At 37.2% G+C, this 20,200-nt stretch overlaps 1 protein-coding gene across 1 annotated transcript in view; it reads left to right on the top strand.

The window, feature by feature from the left end:
• kl-2 (dynein heavy chain 2, axonemal kl-2) overlaps positions 1-20,200 on the top strand; it is a 1,174,416-nt gene that overhangs the window by 1,048,646 nt on the left and 105,570 nt on the right. Inside the window, exon 70 of the mRNA XM_090369487.1 lies at positions 16,062-16,256. Within this exon, the coding sequence (XP_090225613.1) occupies positions 16,062-16,256 (195 nt within the window). The remainder of the gene's footprint in view (positions 1-16,061; positions 16,257-20,200) is intronic.

The following is a 20,200-nucleotide window of genomic DNA, read 5'->3' as shown; positions in this document are numbered from 1 at the left end:
AAATGCTCTTGAGCAGGACACAGCGCAAAGACAAGATGACAGATGGACTAAGAAAATAACTGAATGGTACCCAAGAGGAGCTAGAAGAAAACCTGGAAGACAACGACTGGGATGAACTGATGAAATTCATAAGTTTGTGGGTAGCAAATGGATGGCCATTGCCCAAAACAGAAGGAACTGCAAAGTTGCTGGAGAGGCCTTCATCCTGCAGTGGATTGAAAATGGCAGATGATGATAATGATGAATGTGATTTACATAACTATATATTTAAATGATTTTTAGTAATTTTGATAGAGTTATCGTATTTTCTTATACAAAGTACAATAATTCTTTTGTTTTTACACATTTTGTTATAATGTCAGAATATTATAAAGCGGTGGGAACCCCAGAAATTTTGGGTAGAGTTGGGAGGCTTGTGTGTATATATATATATATATATATATATATATATATATATATATATATATATATATATATATATATATTTAAATAATAGCTTAAACGTTTAACATAAGATAAGAAAGTAAATAAATAAATATTAAGATATCATTAGAGGCAGCAAAATGCACATCCTCCACATGAAGCCCAAATATATCCGATAATTCAAAAATAAAACAAAACATAAGCCAGTAGTATGGCAAAAACTCTAGAGCGCAAATTAACATAAAAATAACGTAAAATAAAATAACCAACAGGGAGGGGAAAGTAAAAGTAATAAGACATAAACAGTAGCCAATAGTCCCCTATATAATTTAGCACTTTAAATCCAATTAATAAAACCGATATACAATTTAAAATAATTCCAATTATAATATAATTTAGCAGTACCCCTCTCGAAGGTACTAGTTCCAAAAAACGTGAAATATCACCAAAAAGGGGTTAAAAGAACTACTAAGAGAAAAACAAAATATCAAAATAATAGACTGACCATTATGCCCCATATCGACAGAGGACCACGAGGCCAATAATGGTCATGGAATCGCTGCATTTCAATCGCTATACAAATCGTCGCAAAGGTGAAAAGATCGAAGAACCAAACCACCCATTCCTCCTCCGATCGATCCACCAGTGCAGAGGATTTGCACAGCGGTGGTCCTTATGCAGCGAGAAATAATTTATAGACCAGACAGCACTCTAGAGCAGAGCCACACCACTGACATAATGTAAGCTAGCCAGCTTATATAAAAGAAAAGAATAGATGGCGGCACAGGCGCTGCTTATTTAGCATATCAACCCACAACTACCACTGATTTATATTTAAATAATAGCTTAAAAGTTTAACATAAGATACTAAAGTAAATAAATAAATATTAATAGATATAAATAAATAAGTAAATAAATAGATATTTTGTTTTTCTCATAGTAGTTCTTTTAACCACTTTTTGGTGATATTTCACGTTTTTTGGAACTGGTGCCTTCGAGGGGGGGGTACCGCTGAATTATATTATAATTGGAATTATTTTAAATTGTATATCGGTTTTATTAATTGGATTTAAAGTGCTAAATTATATAGGGAACTGTCGGCTACTGTTTATGTCTTATTACCTTTACTTTCCCCTCCCTGTTGGTTATTTTATTTTATCTTATTTTTATGTTAATTTTCACTCTACAGTTTTTGCCATACTACTGGCTTATGTTTTGTTTTATTTTTGAATTATCGGATATATATATATAAAATATTAATGTCAGAATATTAAGCTGAATGTTCATTGTGCAAGACACCAGCTTAGAAGATGTAAGGAAAAGAAAATGGAAGTATAATAAAGGGAGATGCTGAAAGCAGAAAGAATCTGATAAACATTAGTGATTTTAAAAATGTAATAATATACATATAATTAATATGATAATGATTATACTCATTAGCATTAGTAGTGGCATATGAATTATATACAGCATCAGCCAGGAAAAAAAAAACACTTTCCATTCCACCTATCTATTCCCTCCAAAAGCTTGTCTAGTTCTTCCTTGAATTTATTTAAGCTATCAACTTCCACAATGCCAGATGGAAGTTTGTTCCAGCAATCAATCCCTTGCTGGCTAAAGGCAAATTTTCGCACATCTATTCTGCAACCGTCTTTCCTCAATTTGAATTTATACCCCCTCAAGTGCATGATCTGAGCAAGAGGAAGAATCCCATTGACATTAAGCTTGCTCACACCATTCAAAGTCTTAAGCACCTCAATCAGATCACCTCACAGGTACCTAGTTTCCAGATAATACAATTTACAGACCTAAAACCTTTATTGGTAAGACCACCCTTTTGTTCCCTTCGCCCAACATGGCGCACTTCTATGCAACAGTTTAGTAATTTTAGAATGTAAATCCAGCAGATCTACATCCTAAAATGCAGCCTCCAGACCTGTATGCAGTAGTCAAGGTGTGGCCTGGCTATTGCCTTACGCAAAGAGGTAATCACCTCCTTATATCTACTAGCAAAATTCCTGTATATCAATGATAAAAACCCCATGGGCTATTCTGGTAACCTGTCAGCACTGCTCAGAGAACTTCACATCTGACTGCACATTTACCCCCAGGTCTTTTTCATTCTCCTCTAACTTAAGTGTAGTACCACATAGTATGTTACTCTGGAGTTACTGCTACCCATATGCAGTATACTTTGCATTTGCCAATGTAAAACTTCAGTTGCCACTTCTCAGCCCATCTGCCTAACTTTTCTAGATCCTGTTGCAGTAGCATACTGTTATTACTAACCCTGCCAACCTTTGTATCATCTGCAAACTTGGACATTAAGCCTGATATACCTTCGTCAATATCATTGATAAATATAGAAAACAACAGTGAGCCCAACAGCGAACCCTTGGGATCTTCAACAATAACATTAGTCCACAAAGAGCAATGTCCAATGATTACCACTCACTGTCTTCTCCCACTCAACCAACCCTTTACCCATAACAGCAACTTGACCTTAATGCCACACTACTCCAATTTGTACAGCAGTCTTATGTGTGCAAAACAGTATAAAAAGCTTTCCTGAAATCCAGGTATATGATATAAAAATTATTTTTTGCATCCAGTTACTTTTTGACCACATCATAGTATCCATTCAAATTAGTCAGTCAAGATTTTCTCTTCACAAACCCATGCTGTGTATGAACTATATCATCTCTAGTTGATCCTGAATTACTTCTTTAACCAGTGACTCCATTATTTTTCCTGAACAGAAGCGTTGTAATTATATCCGCAGTCTGTGGGGGACCTCTCTGAATCCAAGGATGCTCTAATAATTTTTCTAAGTGTTTGCTGCCTTTCTTAAAATAATTGGGTAGATTCCATCCACCTCAGGTGGCATTCTTATGTTTAACTTCAACAATTTCTCTTCCACTTTCCTCTCAGTTATTACAAAATCATTAAGCTTCCGGTTTCAGAAGACAATCCCCCCCCCCGAGCTACAGCACTCCCACTACCTTGAGCCTTTAGCTTTGCTGCTTTGGTCTGAGGCATGATTTTAATTCAATATAATTAAAAATACTACACTAAAGTTCTATCTGGATGCAGTAATAACACTATGTACTGGTTATGCTATGTAGTTTCCGTTGTTGAATATATATATATATATTGCACTTATGGTATATCTGTTTTTGTATCTCCTACCAAATTTACCATATATGTGTTTCGTATCTCCTGTCAAGTTTAATTATATGTATTACACTATACCATTACATTTTAAATTCTAAGTAGTTGTAGCAGATAATAAATTTATCTATCGCCACCCTTCATAATTCAAACTCTCAAGTATTTGCAATACTATATCAATGCCAAATCACCAATTCTAAAAGCTCTATAAATATTAATAATAGCTGACCGGGCTAGCCGGGTGGGTAAAGTGCCTGCCTGGCAACCCAAAGGTCACGGGTTCGATTCTCACCTCGGGCTTGGATCAAAGTACTGCAAAAAACCTTGGGAGGTGCATTATGGCCACAGAAGCCTATGCGCCAACAACTACCAAAAAAAAATAAAAATAAAAAAATAATAATAATAATGTAGAGCTTTTAGTATTGGTGATTTAGCAAATTATCTACAAGAAACTACAAATTATAGTTTATAAACCTCTTCTAATATTGATTACACCATTAAAATAATACAGGAAAGTAATACATAGCTTCTGGACTGGAAGGTATCCTTCATCATGTGACTATTGATCTAAAATATAGAAATATAGAACTCTATGTACTTGCCATGGCAATCATGTATGGTGAACATGTGTATGCAACAATTAGCTGTTAGAAGGGAAAGCTTGTAGTTGTAGCTGTAATGCCTGGGAACGTTGCAAATGGCAACGTTTGTCAGCTAAGAGAATGGTTCTCTCAGTAATGGGATGGACATGACATCATCTGTTCCAGTTAAAGGCATCACTACAGCATGAGATGTGCAGTGATTCCAGCCAGGTGGGGTGACGATGCTGGTAGGACTGATCAATAATCCTGACATCGTGGCAGGGGTCAACATCGTGCTTGGTCGACCAGAAGTGCTCAACAATGGCCGAGTGCTCCACGTCCGCTAAACGGATAACTTTTTCGTGTTCAGAAACACAACTACTGAGCCTGGTTTGTTTTTTTTTTGTTCGTGGGAATATCATCATATTTTTACGTAACATTAACTGTATATTTTACTACAACCTGTCATTTTCTTTCTGTTTTTGCTCTGTGACACAATAATTTATTATTATTTATATTATTCATAGTATAATATATAAAATAGTAGTTATCAGCCTTGATATTTAGATATCAAAGTAGAGATTTTTGTAAATTTTTAACAAATAACTAGTTGTACCCAGTGTAACATATGCCATCTTTCTGTTTATGGCATAAATAGTTTAATCTAGATCCTTCGGTCTTCACCATTCTTGTTTAGCAGTGATATAATTCTACAACAGTCACCTGTAGGATATATGCATATGTCTGTATTTGCAGATGGTTCCCTGTCTTCTTCAACAAATATTGCAGCAACTTCTGTTTTGGATGTAGGTGCATTATATCATCTCTTATCTAAGTCTAGGTCTTCAAAAAATGCTGGGCACCTCCGTAGACAGGTGGGCAGGAGCAGCAGTGTGTAGCACACACTTCTTGATTAGACCGGGGTTCAAGCCCATGACCACCAAATACGGCGGATGCGGAAAGGTCAGGGAATGACCACCGCATATCCCAGAGCAATATGGCCTTAGTTGCTAATGCTCCTAAAAACCAAATAACAAACAAACAAACAACATCTATAAATGCCATATGCACTTCATCGTTGGATTGGCCTGGGCTATTTGATGCATTTGTTTATATGACTCAGCAAATGGGTTAACTTGTCACAGCCTCTCGTCCAATTTTTGCATTACTTCAGCCATACACCCTTGGTTTGATTTTTTTTTTTTTTTTTTCAAGCCATTTTGTGGTTGCTTTGGCAGAATCGAAAATATAAAGTTTCCATATCCTTATTTGCCTTATTTGGCTTATTTGCCTCATTTGGATATAGCAGTGAGACCAAATGGTAAATCTGGCCATGTATTCTAAAATAGTATGGAACCATTTCCAGGCGGTGATTTAATCTCTGCGCCCATTGATGTGAATGCCACTGCTGAATTATACTCTCGTATATGTTCTTTGTAGTTATTTTCTTCACATGTATCCCCTGTAAGCAGCTCTCATAATAGAGTAGGTGTCTCAGACAGTGGATTAAGTGAAACCTTTCCATCATGACAGCATTTAGTGTGTTTAACTCATGTCCCCAATATCTTGCATTGCAATACTCACAGTTGTAATGCATATTTCCTGTCATGCTCTTCCACATTAATTACAGCTTGTTGATTATTTTCATCTGCTGCTTCTATTTGATTAGTCCTATGGTGTTTTGCCCATCTTCTCATTTCCAATCTTGCTGCTTCTCTTTCTTCTGCTATAGACCCATTGCCTTGACCAGTTGCCTCTGCAAAATTCTTAAAAAATGATAAACCATTGACTGATATGGTACCTAGAAAACTTTAATCTGCTTCTGCACAATATGGTATCCAAAAAAACAGATCAACACTAGATATACTAGTAAGATATAGAACTCCATCCGAAATGCTTTCCTTAAATCAGAACGTCATGTCATGTCGTGGCGTGATTTGATATCAGTAAGGCTTACGATTCCATGTGGAAGTATGGAATACTCCATGAAATATATCACCATGGACTTCGAGGTCATCTCTTGATTTTCATTAAGAACTTCCTGTACAAACACACATTTCAGGTTCATTTTAAAACTTTATTATCCCAAGTGTTCTTACAAGAAGGAATCCCCCAAGGTTATGTACTCAGTGCTACACTTTTTATAATTGCAATAAACACCATTGCTGAACAAATTCCAAACACTATTCATACAACAATATTTGTAGATGACCTTAGCATTTTGTGTCATGCCAAAAACATGAATACTGTAAAGACAGTTACAAGGGGCAATAAATAAGATCAGTTCATGGACACAAACTAATGGATTTCAACTCTGTCCGCATAAAATGTTGTGCATCCATTTTTTCCGCTAATGTAATCTTCACCCACATCCGGAACTGCAACTGAATGGTCAACCAATAGCAGTTCATCCCAGCATATGGTTCTTAGGAATCACATTCGATCATAAACTTACCTTTTTATAGCATATTAAAAACTAAGGACATCCTGTCAGCAAGCTAAATGGGGGAGCTGATCGAGTTACCTTGTTACAATTATACAGAACCTTAATAAGATCAAAGCTTAACTACGGAGCACCAGTGTATAGCTCAGCAAGACCTAGTCCTTCGCTGGCTTGACCCTATCCATCATAGTGTAATATGCATTGCCATTGGAGCATACTGCATGTGCCCAATACATAATCTATATGCTGAAGCACATGAAGCCCCCTCTCTCTATCAGACAACAACTTACACTACTCTATGCATATAAAATTAGATCTATGCCTGCACCCACCAGCACAATATGTTATACTGAAACTGCCATTTCTGCTAACCGACCATTAGGTATGCAAATAAAATAACTTTCAGAACTTAATCTATCTTTGAATAATGTTACTAATACCATTCCAATTTCTTGTGCTCCTTGGGACATTATTTCACCTTCATGCGATTTATCCCTCCAACAATGGAATAAATCTACATTACACAAAGAAAATTTCTTACAACTGTATCATGCAGTAGTGGATCAGTTCCCCAACTTCATTGTAGTGCATAAGGACGGATCAAAGAATGAGACCCACGTCGGAATTGCCTCAGTTATTCTGAACATCACATTGACCTATGAATTGCCATATGAGCAGTATATTTTCTGCCAAACTAATGGCAATTCAGATTGCACTGAAGCATATCGAGTCCTCCGATATTGAAAATATTATAATTTTTACAGATTCTTTAAGCACACCTCAAGCCCTGAAAAACACTACGAATATAACCCACCCAGTCTTAAAGTAAATAACCTCCTCTTTGTATACTTTATCTGAACTTGGAAAAAGCATACACCTCTGCTGGGACCCTGGACATATGGGAATTCCGGGAAACGAATTAGCTGACAGTACTGAGAAATTGGCCATCTTACCACCTGATGACAATTGGAAAGTCCTGTATCAAGACTATAAATCAATAATCCAGGAAAAATGCATGTACCAGTGACAATTATCATGTAAAAATCAATATAACAAAAAGCTTCGGAGTATCAAGCCAAATCTTGAGCGATGGCTTTCAAGCTTCAGCTCAATTCGACAACAGGAGGTAAAATGGCATGCCTGTGAATAGGTCACACAAATATCACCCATAGTTATCTCTTAAGGGGGGGGGAGATCACCCCTGAGTGTCATCACTGCAACACAGTGTTTTCAGTAAAACATATCCTTGTTGAATGCGTTGAATGCCTAATATATGCAAGAGATCGCCAGAATCTCTTCACTCCAACCACAACAGAAGACCCTCTTATACTTACTTCACTTTTAGGCAATAAAATAAATGCCTCAAGCATTTTTACTTTTCTTAAAATGATTAATGTATACCACCTCCTTTAATTAGTTAAAAACTAACTTGCCGGTACTATTTTTTGCAATTATCTCTATCTGACAGAAAATAGTATAAATACTTACCATATGTATGGCACACTATGGCCATAGTTGCCAATGTGCCTAATAAATCCCTACGCCAACAACAACAGCTTCTCTTTCTTCAATGTTTTCTGTCTGTTTTTGTAGTCACAGAGTCTCATTTCAGTAGTAGTAGTAGTAGTAGTAGTAGTGGTGGTGGCATGTGATGCAAGAAAGCAAATTTATGAGCTTATGCAGCATCAGCCAAAAAAAAAATCACACCATTCCCTCCAAATGCCTGTCCAGTTCCTCTTTAAATTTATTCAACCTATCAACTTCCACAACGACAGATGGAAGTTTGTTCCAGCAATTAACCACCCGCTGGCTAAAGGCAAATTTCCGCACATCTATTCTACATCTGTCTTTTCTTAATTTGAATTTATGTCCCCTTAGGTTCGTAATCTGAACAAGTGGAAGGATCCCATCAGAATTCAGTGTGCTCAACCCATTCAAGGCCTCATACACCTCAATCAGATCACTGCGCAGGTGCCTTAGTCTCCAGCCACTGCAATTTGCAGAACTTAAGCCTCTCTTGGTAAGAGGATCCCTTCATTCCTCTCACCAATCTTGTTGCCCTTCTTTGTACACGCTCAAGTAAATCTACATCCTTCCTAAAATGAGGCCTCCAGACCTGTACGCAGTACTCAAGGCGTGGCCTGACCATTGCCTTATACAGAGGGATAATCACCTCCTTTTCCCTGCTAGCAAAATTCCTTTATATCATTGACAAAACCCCATGACCTGCCCTGGCAGCCTGTCTGCATTGCTCAGAAAACTTCATATCTGCCTGCACAATTACTCCCAGGTCTTTTTCATTTTCTACCACCTTAAGTGTAGTACCACACAGTTGGTACGTTTCTCTGGGGTTACTTCTACCCATATGTAGTACTTGACATTTGTCAAGGTTAAACTTCAGTTGCCACTTCTTAGCCCATATGCCCAAATTATCTAGATCCTGTTGCAGTAGCACACTGCCATTACTGTCATTAACAACCCTGCCAACCTTTGTATCATCTGCAAACTTTGACATTAAGCCTGATATATCTTCATCAATATCATTGATAAATATACAAAACAACAGTGGACCTAACACCGAACCCTGTGGGACTCCACTAATAACATTAGTCCAAGAAGAGCAGCACCCATTGATTACCACCCTCTGTCTTCTCGCACTTAACCATCCTTTTATCCATTGTAGCAACTTACCCTTAATACTATTCTGCTCCAATCTATACAATAGTCTTCCATGCACAACAGTGTCAAAAGCTTTCCTGAAATCCAAATATATGATATCAAAATTATTTTTCGCATCCAGTTCCTTTGTAACCACATCATAATATCCTATCAAATTTGTCAGACAAGACTTTCCCTTAACAAACCCATGCTGTGTCTGAATTATTGCTGCAGTCTTGTCTAGATGATCCTGCAATGCATCTTTAACCAGCGACTCCATTATTTTACTCGTCTCTTAGTCTATTAAATCTCTCCGGTAATGTTTCATTAGCATTTCTTCTACATTTTCTCAAAGTTCTTACACACTGTTCAGCCATTTTTACACTTCTTAAAACTTAGAACGGTTTAATAAAATTGAAGACAGATAAGATAAACATACATCAACAGCTTTCAGGCATAGGTTGCCTTTCTTCAGTTGAAAAACATTAGTACAAAAATCAATAAAGAATGCCCGATACGGTGATCATGTGAAATGAACTGCATGAACAGGTGCTGGCAACAATTAGCAGTTGGAAAATTTTGGCAGCATACCTAAGCATTTTATATATATATAGATGAGCAATTATTCTTATGTAAGGCCTGGAATAAGTGGTAATGAATTACAAAGCATCAGTACTGAAAGGAAGGTGCTCACATCTGGTGAGTATGGGCTTGGCACACCCAGGGTCCTGAGCTGGATATCATCATTCTTCTCTTTCTTGGTGATTCCTTTCGACTTCTCTCTCTCTCTCTCTCTCTCTCTCTCTCTCTCTCTCTCTCTCTCTCTCTCTCTCTCTCTCTCTCTCTCTCTCTCTCTCAGGGTAACTCGGGAATTTTTTTTTGGCTGGTGCAGCATAAGCCTCAGGCTTCCTTGCACCATATGGCTAATAATAATAAAATAAATTAAAATGGAACATTAGAACAGACTTCATCAGGGGAACACAGCTGTGACAATCCATTAGGGCTATAATGTTTCATACCTCTGCATCAGTTCAGGTAAACCTAAATTAAAAAGTAGGATGCAAAACACTTATAAATTTAGAGTATGCAATGGCAGAAATGGTGATCCCGATGCTATGGCTTGCACGTTATATTATCTCTCTAGACATTAAAAAAAAGTTTTCCTTCTAGTGATATTTATTCGAGTCAGTGGCAGAAGAGGGCAGGGAAATTGTCACTATAAATGCGCAGTTAAATAATTATATAGGTCCATTTCCTGGTTATATTCAATCAGTGAGTTATAATGTTATTATTATACAAATAATAACATTATACAATACAAAACTATACAAATATTAGCATTAGTAGAGGCATATGATGCAAGAAAGCAAGCTTAATCAGCATCAGCCAAAAAAAAAAAAAAAAAACACACACCACTCCCATTTCACCCCTCCGTTCGTTCGAATTACCTGTCCAGTTGAGCCTTAAATTTGTTTAGGCTATCAACTTCAACAACAAATGATGGAAGTCGGTTCCACCAACCAACCACCCGCTGGCCAAAGGCAAATTTCCGCACATCTATCTGACATCCGTCCTTCCTCAATTTGAATTTATGCCCTCTGAGGTGATTATTCTGAGCAAGAGGAAGAATCCCATTGGCATTGAGCATGCTCAAACCATTCAAAGCCTTATACACCTCTATCATATCACCTCGTCGGTGCCTAGTCTCCAGACTCTGTTATTTGCAAAACTTAAGCCTTTCTTCGTAAGAGCAACCCTTTGTTCCATTCACTAATCTTGTTGCCCTTCTCTGTACCCGTTCCAGCAGCTCTACATCCTTCTTGAAATGAGGCTTCCAGACCTGTATACAGTACTCAAGATGTGGCCTACCCATTGCCTTATACAAGGGAATAATCACCTCCTTATCCCTGCTAGAAAAATTCCTGTATATCATTGAGAAGACACCATGAGCTACTCTTGCAGCTCGTCTGCACTGCTCAGAGAACTTCATATCTGCCTGCACAATTACCCCCAGGTCCTTTTCATTCTCCACCACTGTCAGTGTAGTACCGCAGAGTTGATACGTTGCTCTGGGGTTACTGTTTCCCATATGTAGTACTTTACATTTGTCAATGTTAAACTTCATTTGCCACCTCTCAGCCTATCTGTTCAACCTTTCCAGATCCTGTTGCAGCAGCATAGCATCCGTAGTGTCCTTAACAACCCTGCCGACCTTTGTGTCATCTGCAGACTTGGACATTAAACTTGATATACCATCATCAATATCATTCATAAACACCGAAAACAACAACGGACCCAACACTGAATCCTGAGGAACTCCACTAATAACATTAGTCCACGTTGAGCAATGTCCATTGATTACCACTCTCTGTCTTCTGCCACTCAACCATCCCCTTATCCATAGCAGCAATTTGCCTCCAATGCCACACTGCTCCAATTTGTGCAGCAGTCTTCCATGTGCAACAGTATCAAAAGCCTTTCTAAGATCCAAATATATAATATCAAAGTTATTCCCTGCATCCAGTTCTTTTGTGACTACATCATAGTATCCAATCAAATTGGTCAGGCAAGACCTGCCCTTAACAAAACCATGCTGCATCTGAGCTATAACTGAATTCTTGTCTAGATGATCCTGCAGTGCTTCTTTATCCAGTGCCTCCATTAATTTTCCTGGAACAGAAGTTAAATTTACAAAATACTAAAATGTTTTATACCTCTACATGCTCCACACTCTCTCTCTCTCTCTCTCAGCTTAATTTGATGTTCCATTCTAACATTAGCTGATGAAGGAACCCGATATAGTTTGTATATTTGTAAATAGTTTAGTATTTTGTAAATATCTTAGTTAAATATTTTAGTCCTGCTCTTTTGGATGCAATAATATTCCTTATTCATTATGGAACCCGAAACAAAAGGCCTTTTCCTGAGCCCATCACCGCCACCGCATATCCCGGAGCAATATGGCTTTAGTTGCTAATACTCCTAAAAACCAAATAACAAACAAACAACAACCTTTTCCTAAATGACCTATGTAAACGTAGATAAATAATTGCATAGTGATATTTATTCGACCTTGAATACATTATAGTATTATATCTATTACTATACTAATAGATATAATATAATGTGCGGACCATAGCATCGGGATCATCATTTTTGCCAATGCATACTCTCAATTTAATTTCTTACTGGATATCTGGTATTCTTACCAGATGCACTTTTTCCAAAACTTTAAAAAAAATTTTTTTAATTTAATTTCATTTTTTCCATAAAATTTACCAAATTAATGTTTTTCACATTCTTTCTGCTTTCAGCATCTCCCTTTTTTATACTTCCACTTTCCTATCCTTAATTGTTCTAGGTTAGTATCTTGCACAATGAACACTTTGCTCAATATCCTAGCTATCAAATTTTTCTATATATTATTATTATATTTTAACTAGCATTCTTCATTAGCAGCATAGCACTTGAAGGGGTTTTTCATATCTCAGTTTCACATTATATTCCAATATCATAAACCATTTTTACTAGTATTTACAACTCATATACTTATACAGTGGTGGACAGAAAAACTGCATCACTTGTGAATTTTGGAAATAGTATGTTTTGCACTGCATTGTGGGTTGCAGAAATGTTCAAAATGCATTTGTTAGATGGGATATATATCTCTGTGAATGAAATCCAATAAAAATACTCCACCTGATATACCTAATTGCCATAAATATTTTCCCAATGGGTAAAATGCGTAATTAATGGAAATATAAGAAATCATGCAAATGGCAATCCTGACAAACATACATTTTATTGCATTTATGTGTACAAACTGAAATAACAAGTTAACATAATAGTATTATGTACTGTAAATCAGCAAAATATGTTCTTTATATTTTGTTGTTCCTCTTTGAGCTTCATTTACAGCTTTGCAACAATCTGGCATTGAGTTAATCAACTTCTGGATATACAGTTGCCCGATTTTGTGGTATCATACCCTTACAATGCTCTCCTGCAGCTAAATCTTACTTATTATTATTATTAGCCATATAGTGCAAGGAAACCTGAGACTTATGCTGCACCAGCCAAAAAAATAAAAAATAAAAAAATTCCCGAGTTACCCTGAGAGAAGAGAGAGAGAGAGAGAGAGAGAGAGTCAAAAGTAGAAGGGAATCACCAAGAAAAGAGAAGAATGATGATATCCAGCTCGGACCCTGGGTGTGCCAAGCCCATACTCACCAGATGTGAGTCCCTGATGTTACTTGGTTTCTTCTGAGCAATTTTAGACCAATTATTTACCAGCAATTTTCAATAGGATTCAAATCTGGACTGCTGCCGGGCCAGTCCCACACTGTAATGCCAGCATTTCTGAGGTATGACTTCACCTTAAGAGAGAAAAACAAGGGAAAACATTGGCATAAATATGTTTTAAACCTTGTGAGACAAGAAAACAAACTCATCGTTAAATCAAAATAACATAAAATTTACCAATTTTGTTGCGTGGCAAGGTGCTGAGTCCTGTTGAAAAATGCAGTTTTTGACGTCTGTGTGGTGATCCCTAATAATAGGGCACCTCCGTAGCCAGGTGGGCAGGAGCAGCAGTGCGTAGCACACACTTCTTGATTAGACCGGGGTTCGAGCCCGTGACCACCAAATATGGAGAATGTGGAAAGGTCAGGGAATGACCACCGCATATCCTCAGAGCGATATGGCCTTAGTTGCTAAAGCTCCTAAAAACCAACTAACAACAACCCTAATAACAGGTTTCAGGCACTCCTCCTCCAAGATAGCCCATCATCACCAAATACGGAGGATGTGGAAAGGTCAGGAAATGACCACCACATATTCCCAGAGCAATATGGCCTTAGTTGCTAATGCTCCTAAAAACCAAATGACAAACAAAACAACAAACAAACCTCCAAAATAGCAGTGTAGCACCATTCTGTTAATAAACTTAATTCGTCCCATCCCTTTGCTTGTTATGCATCCCCAGACCGGAGGGGAATTATACAGGCAATATTATGCAGTCAGGATAGTATGCCACCCATTTGCGTCTTCTGACATATCGCTTCCAGTTCGAGCCATGCAGGTTGAATTTCGATTCATCAGAAAAGATGACAGTGTCCCATTGCTCTTTTGTCCACGAAACATGCATTTTAGCCCAAGCAAGTCGCTTCTTCCTCATTTGTTGGGTCAACAAAGACTTCTTCTTGGGCTGATAGGCATGCAGACCACATTCTGAAAGCCGTCTTTGGATAGTTCATGCACTTGTTTCAACACCAGAGGCCATCTCAAAGTCCAGTTTTAGATCAGGAGCACTAGCATGGCAATTACGAAGGCATAATTTCAAATATTTCAGATATTGACCGTTTCAAATATTGATCTTTGGAAGACATAGTCACTCTCTTACGCCCTGATCCAGGTCTTCTCTTCACATCACCGGTTTCATGCTTTAATTTCAGCACCCGGGATACTGTTGATTGGTGGCAGCCTATTTTACCAGTGATAGCATTTGTAGAAAGCCCTTCCTGGAACAGGGCAACAGCTACACTTTTTTTTTTTTTTTTCTTGGTGTCAACTGAACATACGGTGCCATGCTTACACCTCCACAAAACAGGATACTAATGAGCATGTATACCCTTCCAACACCGTATTTGTAGAAACAGCTGATACAATACCTTGCAATTACTGTTTGATGTAATAGAAGTGTTATCTGACGCAATAGCTTTGCTTTGCGACAAACAAAATGACCGTAATCAAACAATATCTTATACGTTTCACTACAAATGCTACTTTTTTTTAAGCTGACCGGGCTAGCCAGGTGGGTAAAGTGCCTGCCTGGCAACCTAAAGGTCGCGGGTTCAAATCCCGCCTCGGGCTTGGATCAAAGTACTGAAAAAACCTTAGGAGGTGCACTATGGCCACAGAAGCTGATGCGCCAACAACTACCAAAAAAAAAAAAAATAAAAAAAATACTTTTTTTAACGTGATGGAGTTTTTTTTTCCCTCCACTATATATATATATATATATATATATATATATGAATTCGCATGTAAACAGTATTAAATTATATTTTTTATGAAAATCTGATTATCTATATTATTAGACTACCGCACATAACACTATCTGCATTGAAATAGAAAGAAATGATTTTTGGTATCACTTGTGAAAGTACACAATATTGCTGAGGCTGCCTTGTATCTCCTTTACAGCAATTCCTTTTGAGTTCCTGAATTTATGAGCTAAAATATAGAATATGATTAAAATACATGATGGACTAGAGGATTTCATCTGTGGTGGCAGGGGGGAATTTCCTCTATTTTAATGGCACACGGGAAATCCTCATAATATCTGAGTTTAGTATACATTTTCAGCATAATGTTTTGTAAGATAACATTATGCTAAAATCATATGCAGAAATCCTGCATATTTCTTCACTTTGCATGCACACTTAAGAAACTACATTGATAGCTTTTACAAGCATTAACAGATGATAGTACAGCTGTATTAGTCAAACAAGATATTCCCAAGTAGGGAGAATTTAGCTACTTTTAAATTCCCCTTATTACTATATTTATTATTATTATTACTATTTTTATTATTATTATTTATAGAATAAAAAATAATAATGGTATCATTATTGTTATTATTTATTCTATAATAATAATAATAGGCACCATAAATACTATCAAAAACACTGAAGAGCAATTAAGATAGAAATGCTTCTCTTTACCACAATTTTATTTATATTGAATGTAAATTCTTTAATATTTCTGATTTGTTTGTATTTCAGGGAGATTGGGTATTCTTAGCAAACTGCCATCTTTCCTTAAGCTGGATGCCAAAATTAGAAAAAATTGTTGATGATATTAGATATTCTCAGGCTGTTCATCCTGAATTTCGATTATGGCTTAGCTCTGTACCCCATCCTGACTTCCCTATATCCATTCTACAGAATGGAATCAAGATTACTACAGAACCTCCAAAGGTAAAGCAAATTTTATTTTCTTATTTATGTCCCAGTTCCAATGATACATTACTGTGTAGGACTGGAACTCAACCACACATATGCACACAGCAGTGCTGAACAGCTTATTAAAGTTATATTTGGTGTGTAGCCTATATTATGAATTTTTAATTATAGAAATGATTGCTATTATCTTAATGTATAGGCAGAAACAATTTCTGTCTTTGCCTATACATCAAGATAATAAAGGAATTGGAATTCCTTTAAATTTTCACTTATGCTGGCATTATTTAGTGTAAATGTGCATCGGTTGAAGCTGTTTCTCCCAAATAAATTTTAATAAATAATAAAAAGAAAACTATGCAATTGCTTCATGGCCTAAAATGCTTAAAATGAAATGAGTTAAAATGAAAATCTTGTATGGAAGGCATAGCATGGCTGTATAAACCTGTTTAATTTTTATATAATCAGATTTTTATAAAAATATATAAAAAACATTAATTCCATGTTTTTGCAGACAAAAAATATACAGCTGTGATTAATCTTAAGTAAACTGCACTATGAAAGAGTTCTCATTTAAAAGTTAATAATTATTTAATAACTGGAAACTATCAGTTATGTGTTAAAAACTGTTAGTTATATAATTAACTGGAAATTTTTAAGTGTTTTCATATTCATTGATTTTTTTCCTTCAATTATTAACAGTTAAATTTATTTCTGAAGCAGTAGTAAATGCTATCAGAGAATGAAAAACGAGTTGCCACATTGGAATCAGACATAACAGATTCCAGAAGAGAGAGAGAGAGATTTAATCAGTAGTTCAGCATTGATTATTTGTTCATTGGAAACTGTGTAGTTATGGAAGTTTTATCTGTAAAATTGTAATAGAAAAACCATTTCCTTTTAAAAAATTATTAAAAGTTAGTCATGAAAAATTAAGGCAACTTTTCATTACTGAAATACTGTAGAACGTCTGCTATCTGGAACATCAGTTATCCAGAATAATTGAAAAGCTGATTTTTCTCCATTTTTTATTATTATTATTATTAATGGTAGTATAATAATTTTAAAGGTTGATTTTTCTTTTTCTTTTTTAAACATTGGATTAGGACTAATGGGTTTCTCTGAAACCACGAGTGATAATCTAGTCATTCGCTTCTGTGAACCCAATTTTCCATGACATGTTTTGTTCTCTTCATTTCATATTATGTTTAGTTTAACTCTAGATTCAATTAGAACAATATCATCCTGAAACTGCAATTTATTATTTTTCTTAGTTTTTTTTTTAAAATGCACTGCTTGTTTGATGTTTGTGGAGCAATCAGGAACGGGACATGATATTGCCAAGGGGAATGTCTTTATGCGTGTGTGTGTGTGTGTGTGTGTGTGTGTGTGTGTGTGTGTGTGTGTGTGTGTGTGTGTGTGTGTGTGTGTGTGTGTGTGTGCGCGCGCGCGCAATGTAAGAAGTGTGAGGAAATCAGGCGACAACTCAGCATTGTTATGGGCCTATATGAGAGCTTGAAGGACAGAGTGGATGCCCTCAAAGGATCTAAATTGAGGGGCCTATCAAGCTCTCAGCTGCCCACATCAATGCCAGAGCTTGCACTTGATCACGCAACACAGTGGCAACCCCCAAAGCAGAATGCGCTGGTCCCACAGGAACTAGTAGTTGTCAGTGACTCTATTGTCAGGGAAATGGTCATTTGTCAGTGTGTAAAAAGGATAGGTGGAATAGGACCAGGGTATGTCTACCAGGTGCAATGGTTGATGACATTTTAGAGCAGATATCATCTTTTAAGGGCACAAAAGGGATATAGTTGTACACGTTGGCACTAATGATATTAAGAGTAGGAGACTGGCAGAATTACTTAACAAGTGCAGGTCACTGTTGAAAAAAAGCCGTGAATTAGGATTGAATTTGAAAGTGTCTGCAATTCTGCCCAGACACAATAGGAGAGAGTATATGATGAGAACCTTGTCGACCAATTCGGCCCTGGAAAGATTGTGCAAGGCTCAGGGGGTAGAATTTTTTTCAGCCTGGTCTGTGCTTTTTAACAGGAGAGACTGCTTCTACAGGGATGGGATACACTTAAATAGAAAGGGTGCAGGGATATTTGCTGATGCTGTCGAGGCAGTGTTAGGTGGGTTGGAAAACTGCTAGCTTGGGGAGATACACAGACTAATAGATTAACAGTAGCCGCTGGCAGGGGTGAAAGTGATTCTTGCACTGCTTCTATTGGAATGAGCAGCAGCCTGGAAAACAAGATGCAGGGTATTTCAGAGACTGCTGTTAGTCATTGCTGTACAAGTAAACACATCAGTTGTGTTAGAGTAGCTAAGAATAGGAACAGGTGCATGTATGCTTGCATATATACCAATTGAGGGTGTATTGAGGGTGCACCACAAGCCTCTAGCTTTACCAAGCTAGGAGCTTGGAAAATAATTTGAGGTGTTGGTCAAAACATCAAAGGCAGATATTGTTGGGATATCATAGACATGGTGTCACACAGATATAAAGAATGCAGAACTGGAATTTGAAGAGTACAGTGTGTACAGGAAGGATGGAGGGGTTATGCCATTAGTTAAGAAACACATAAAATCCAAGGAAGTGCAGCCAGTTGACATCACTGGACAGTGCAGTGTCGAGTCAGTTTGGTGTGATATTAGCTTTAGTAGAGGCATACGATGCAAGAAAGCAAGCAAGCTTATCAACATCAGTCAAAAAAAAAAAAAAACCATTCCATTTCATCCCTCCATTCATTCTAAATGTCTGTCCAGCTCAGCCTTAAATTTATTTAGACTATTAGCTTCCACAACAAAAGATGGAAGCCTCTTTCACCATTCAACTACCCGCTGGCTAAAGGGAAATTTCCGCAAATCTATTCTACAACTATCTTTCCTCAATTTGACGAAGAATCCCATCAGCATTCAGCTTGCTCAACCCATTCAAGCCTTATAGACCTCAATCAGATCACCTCGCAGGTGCCTGCTCTCCAGGTTCTGCAATTTTCAGAAGTTAAGCCTTTCTTGGTAAGAGCACCCCCTTTGTTCCCCTCACCAATCTTGTTGCCCTTTGTACTCGTTCTAGCAACTCTACATCCTTTCTAAAATGAGGCCTCCAGACCTGTACACAGTACTCTAGGTGTGGCCTGATCATTGCCTTGTATAACAGAATTATCACCTCCCTCCCTGCTAGCAAAATTCCTATATATCATTGAAAAGACTCCATGACCTGCTTTGGCTGCACAATTACCCCCAGGTCTTTTTCACTTTCCACTTCCATGAGTGTAGTACCACCCAGTTGGTACGTTTTTCTTCGGTTGTTGCTACCCATATGCAGTGCAGTGCAGTGCTTTGCATTTGTCAATGTTAAACTCCAGTTGCCACTTCTCAGCCCATTTTCCCAACTTATCTATATCCAGTTGGAGTAGTACACTGTCATTACTGTCGTTAACAGCCCTGCCAACCTTTGTATCATCAGCAAACTTGGACATTAAACCTGATATATTTTCATCAATATCATTGATAAATACATAAAACAACAATGGGCCCAACACGGAACCTTGGGGGGGGGGGCTCTACTAATAACATTAGTCTATGAAGAGCAGTATCCATTTATTACCACTCTCTGTGGTCTACCACTCAACCATCCCTTTATCCATTGTAGCAACTTGCCCTTAAAGCCATACTGCTCCAATTTGTACAGCAGTTTTCTATGTGCAACAGTATCAAAAGCTTTCCTGAAATCCAAGTGTATGATATCAAAAATATTTTTTGCATCCAGTTCATGTGTGACCACACATAGTATCCAATCAAACTGGTCAGACAAGTATTCCCTTTAACAAACCCATGGTGTGCTGAACTATTGCTGCAGTCTTGTTTAGGTGATCTTGAAATGCTTCTTTAACCAGTGACTCCATTATTTTCCCCAAAACAGAAGTTAAACTAACAGGTCTATAATTATT

Source organism: Mastigoproctus giganteus, chromosome 1 (assembly GCF_048544385.1).
Source record: "Mastigoproctus giganteus isolate SK-2022 chromosome 1, ASM4854438v1, whole genome shotgun sequence".
Lineage (NCBI taxonomy): Eukaryota > Metazoa > Arthropoda > Arachnida > Uropygi > Thelyphonidae > Mastigoproctus > Mastigoproctus giganteus.
This window is presented reverse-complemented; position numbering and strand designations above follow the sequence as displayed.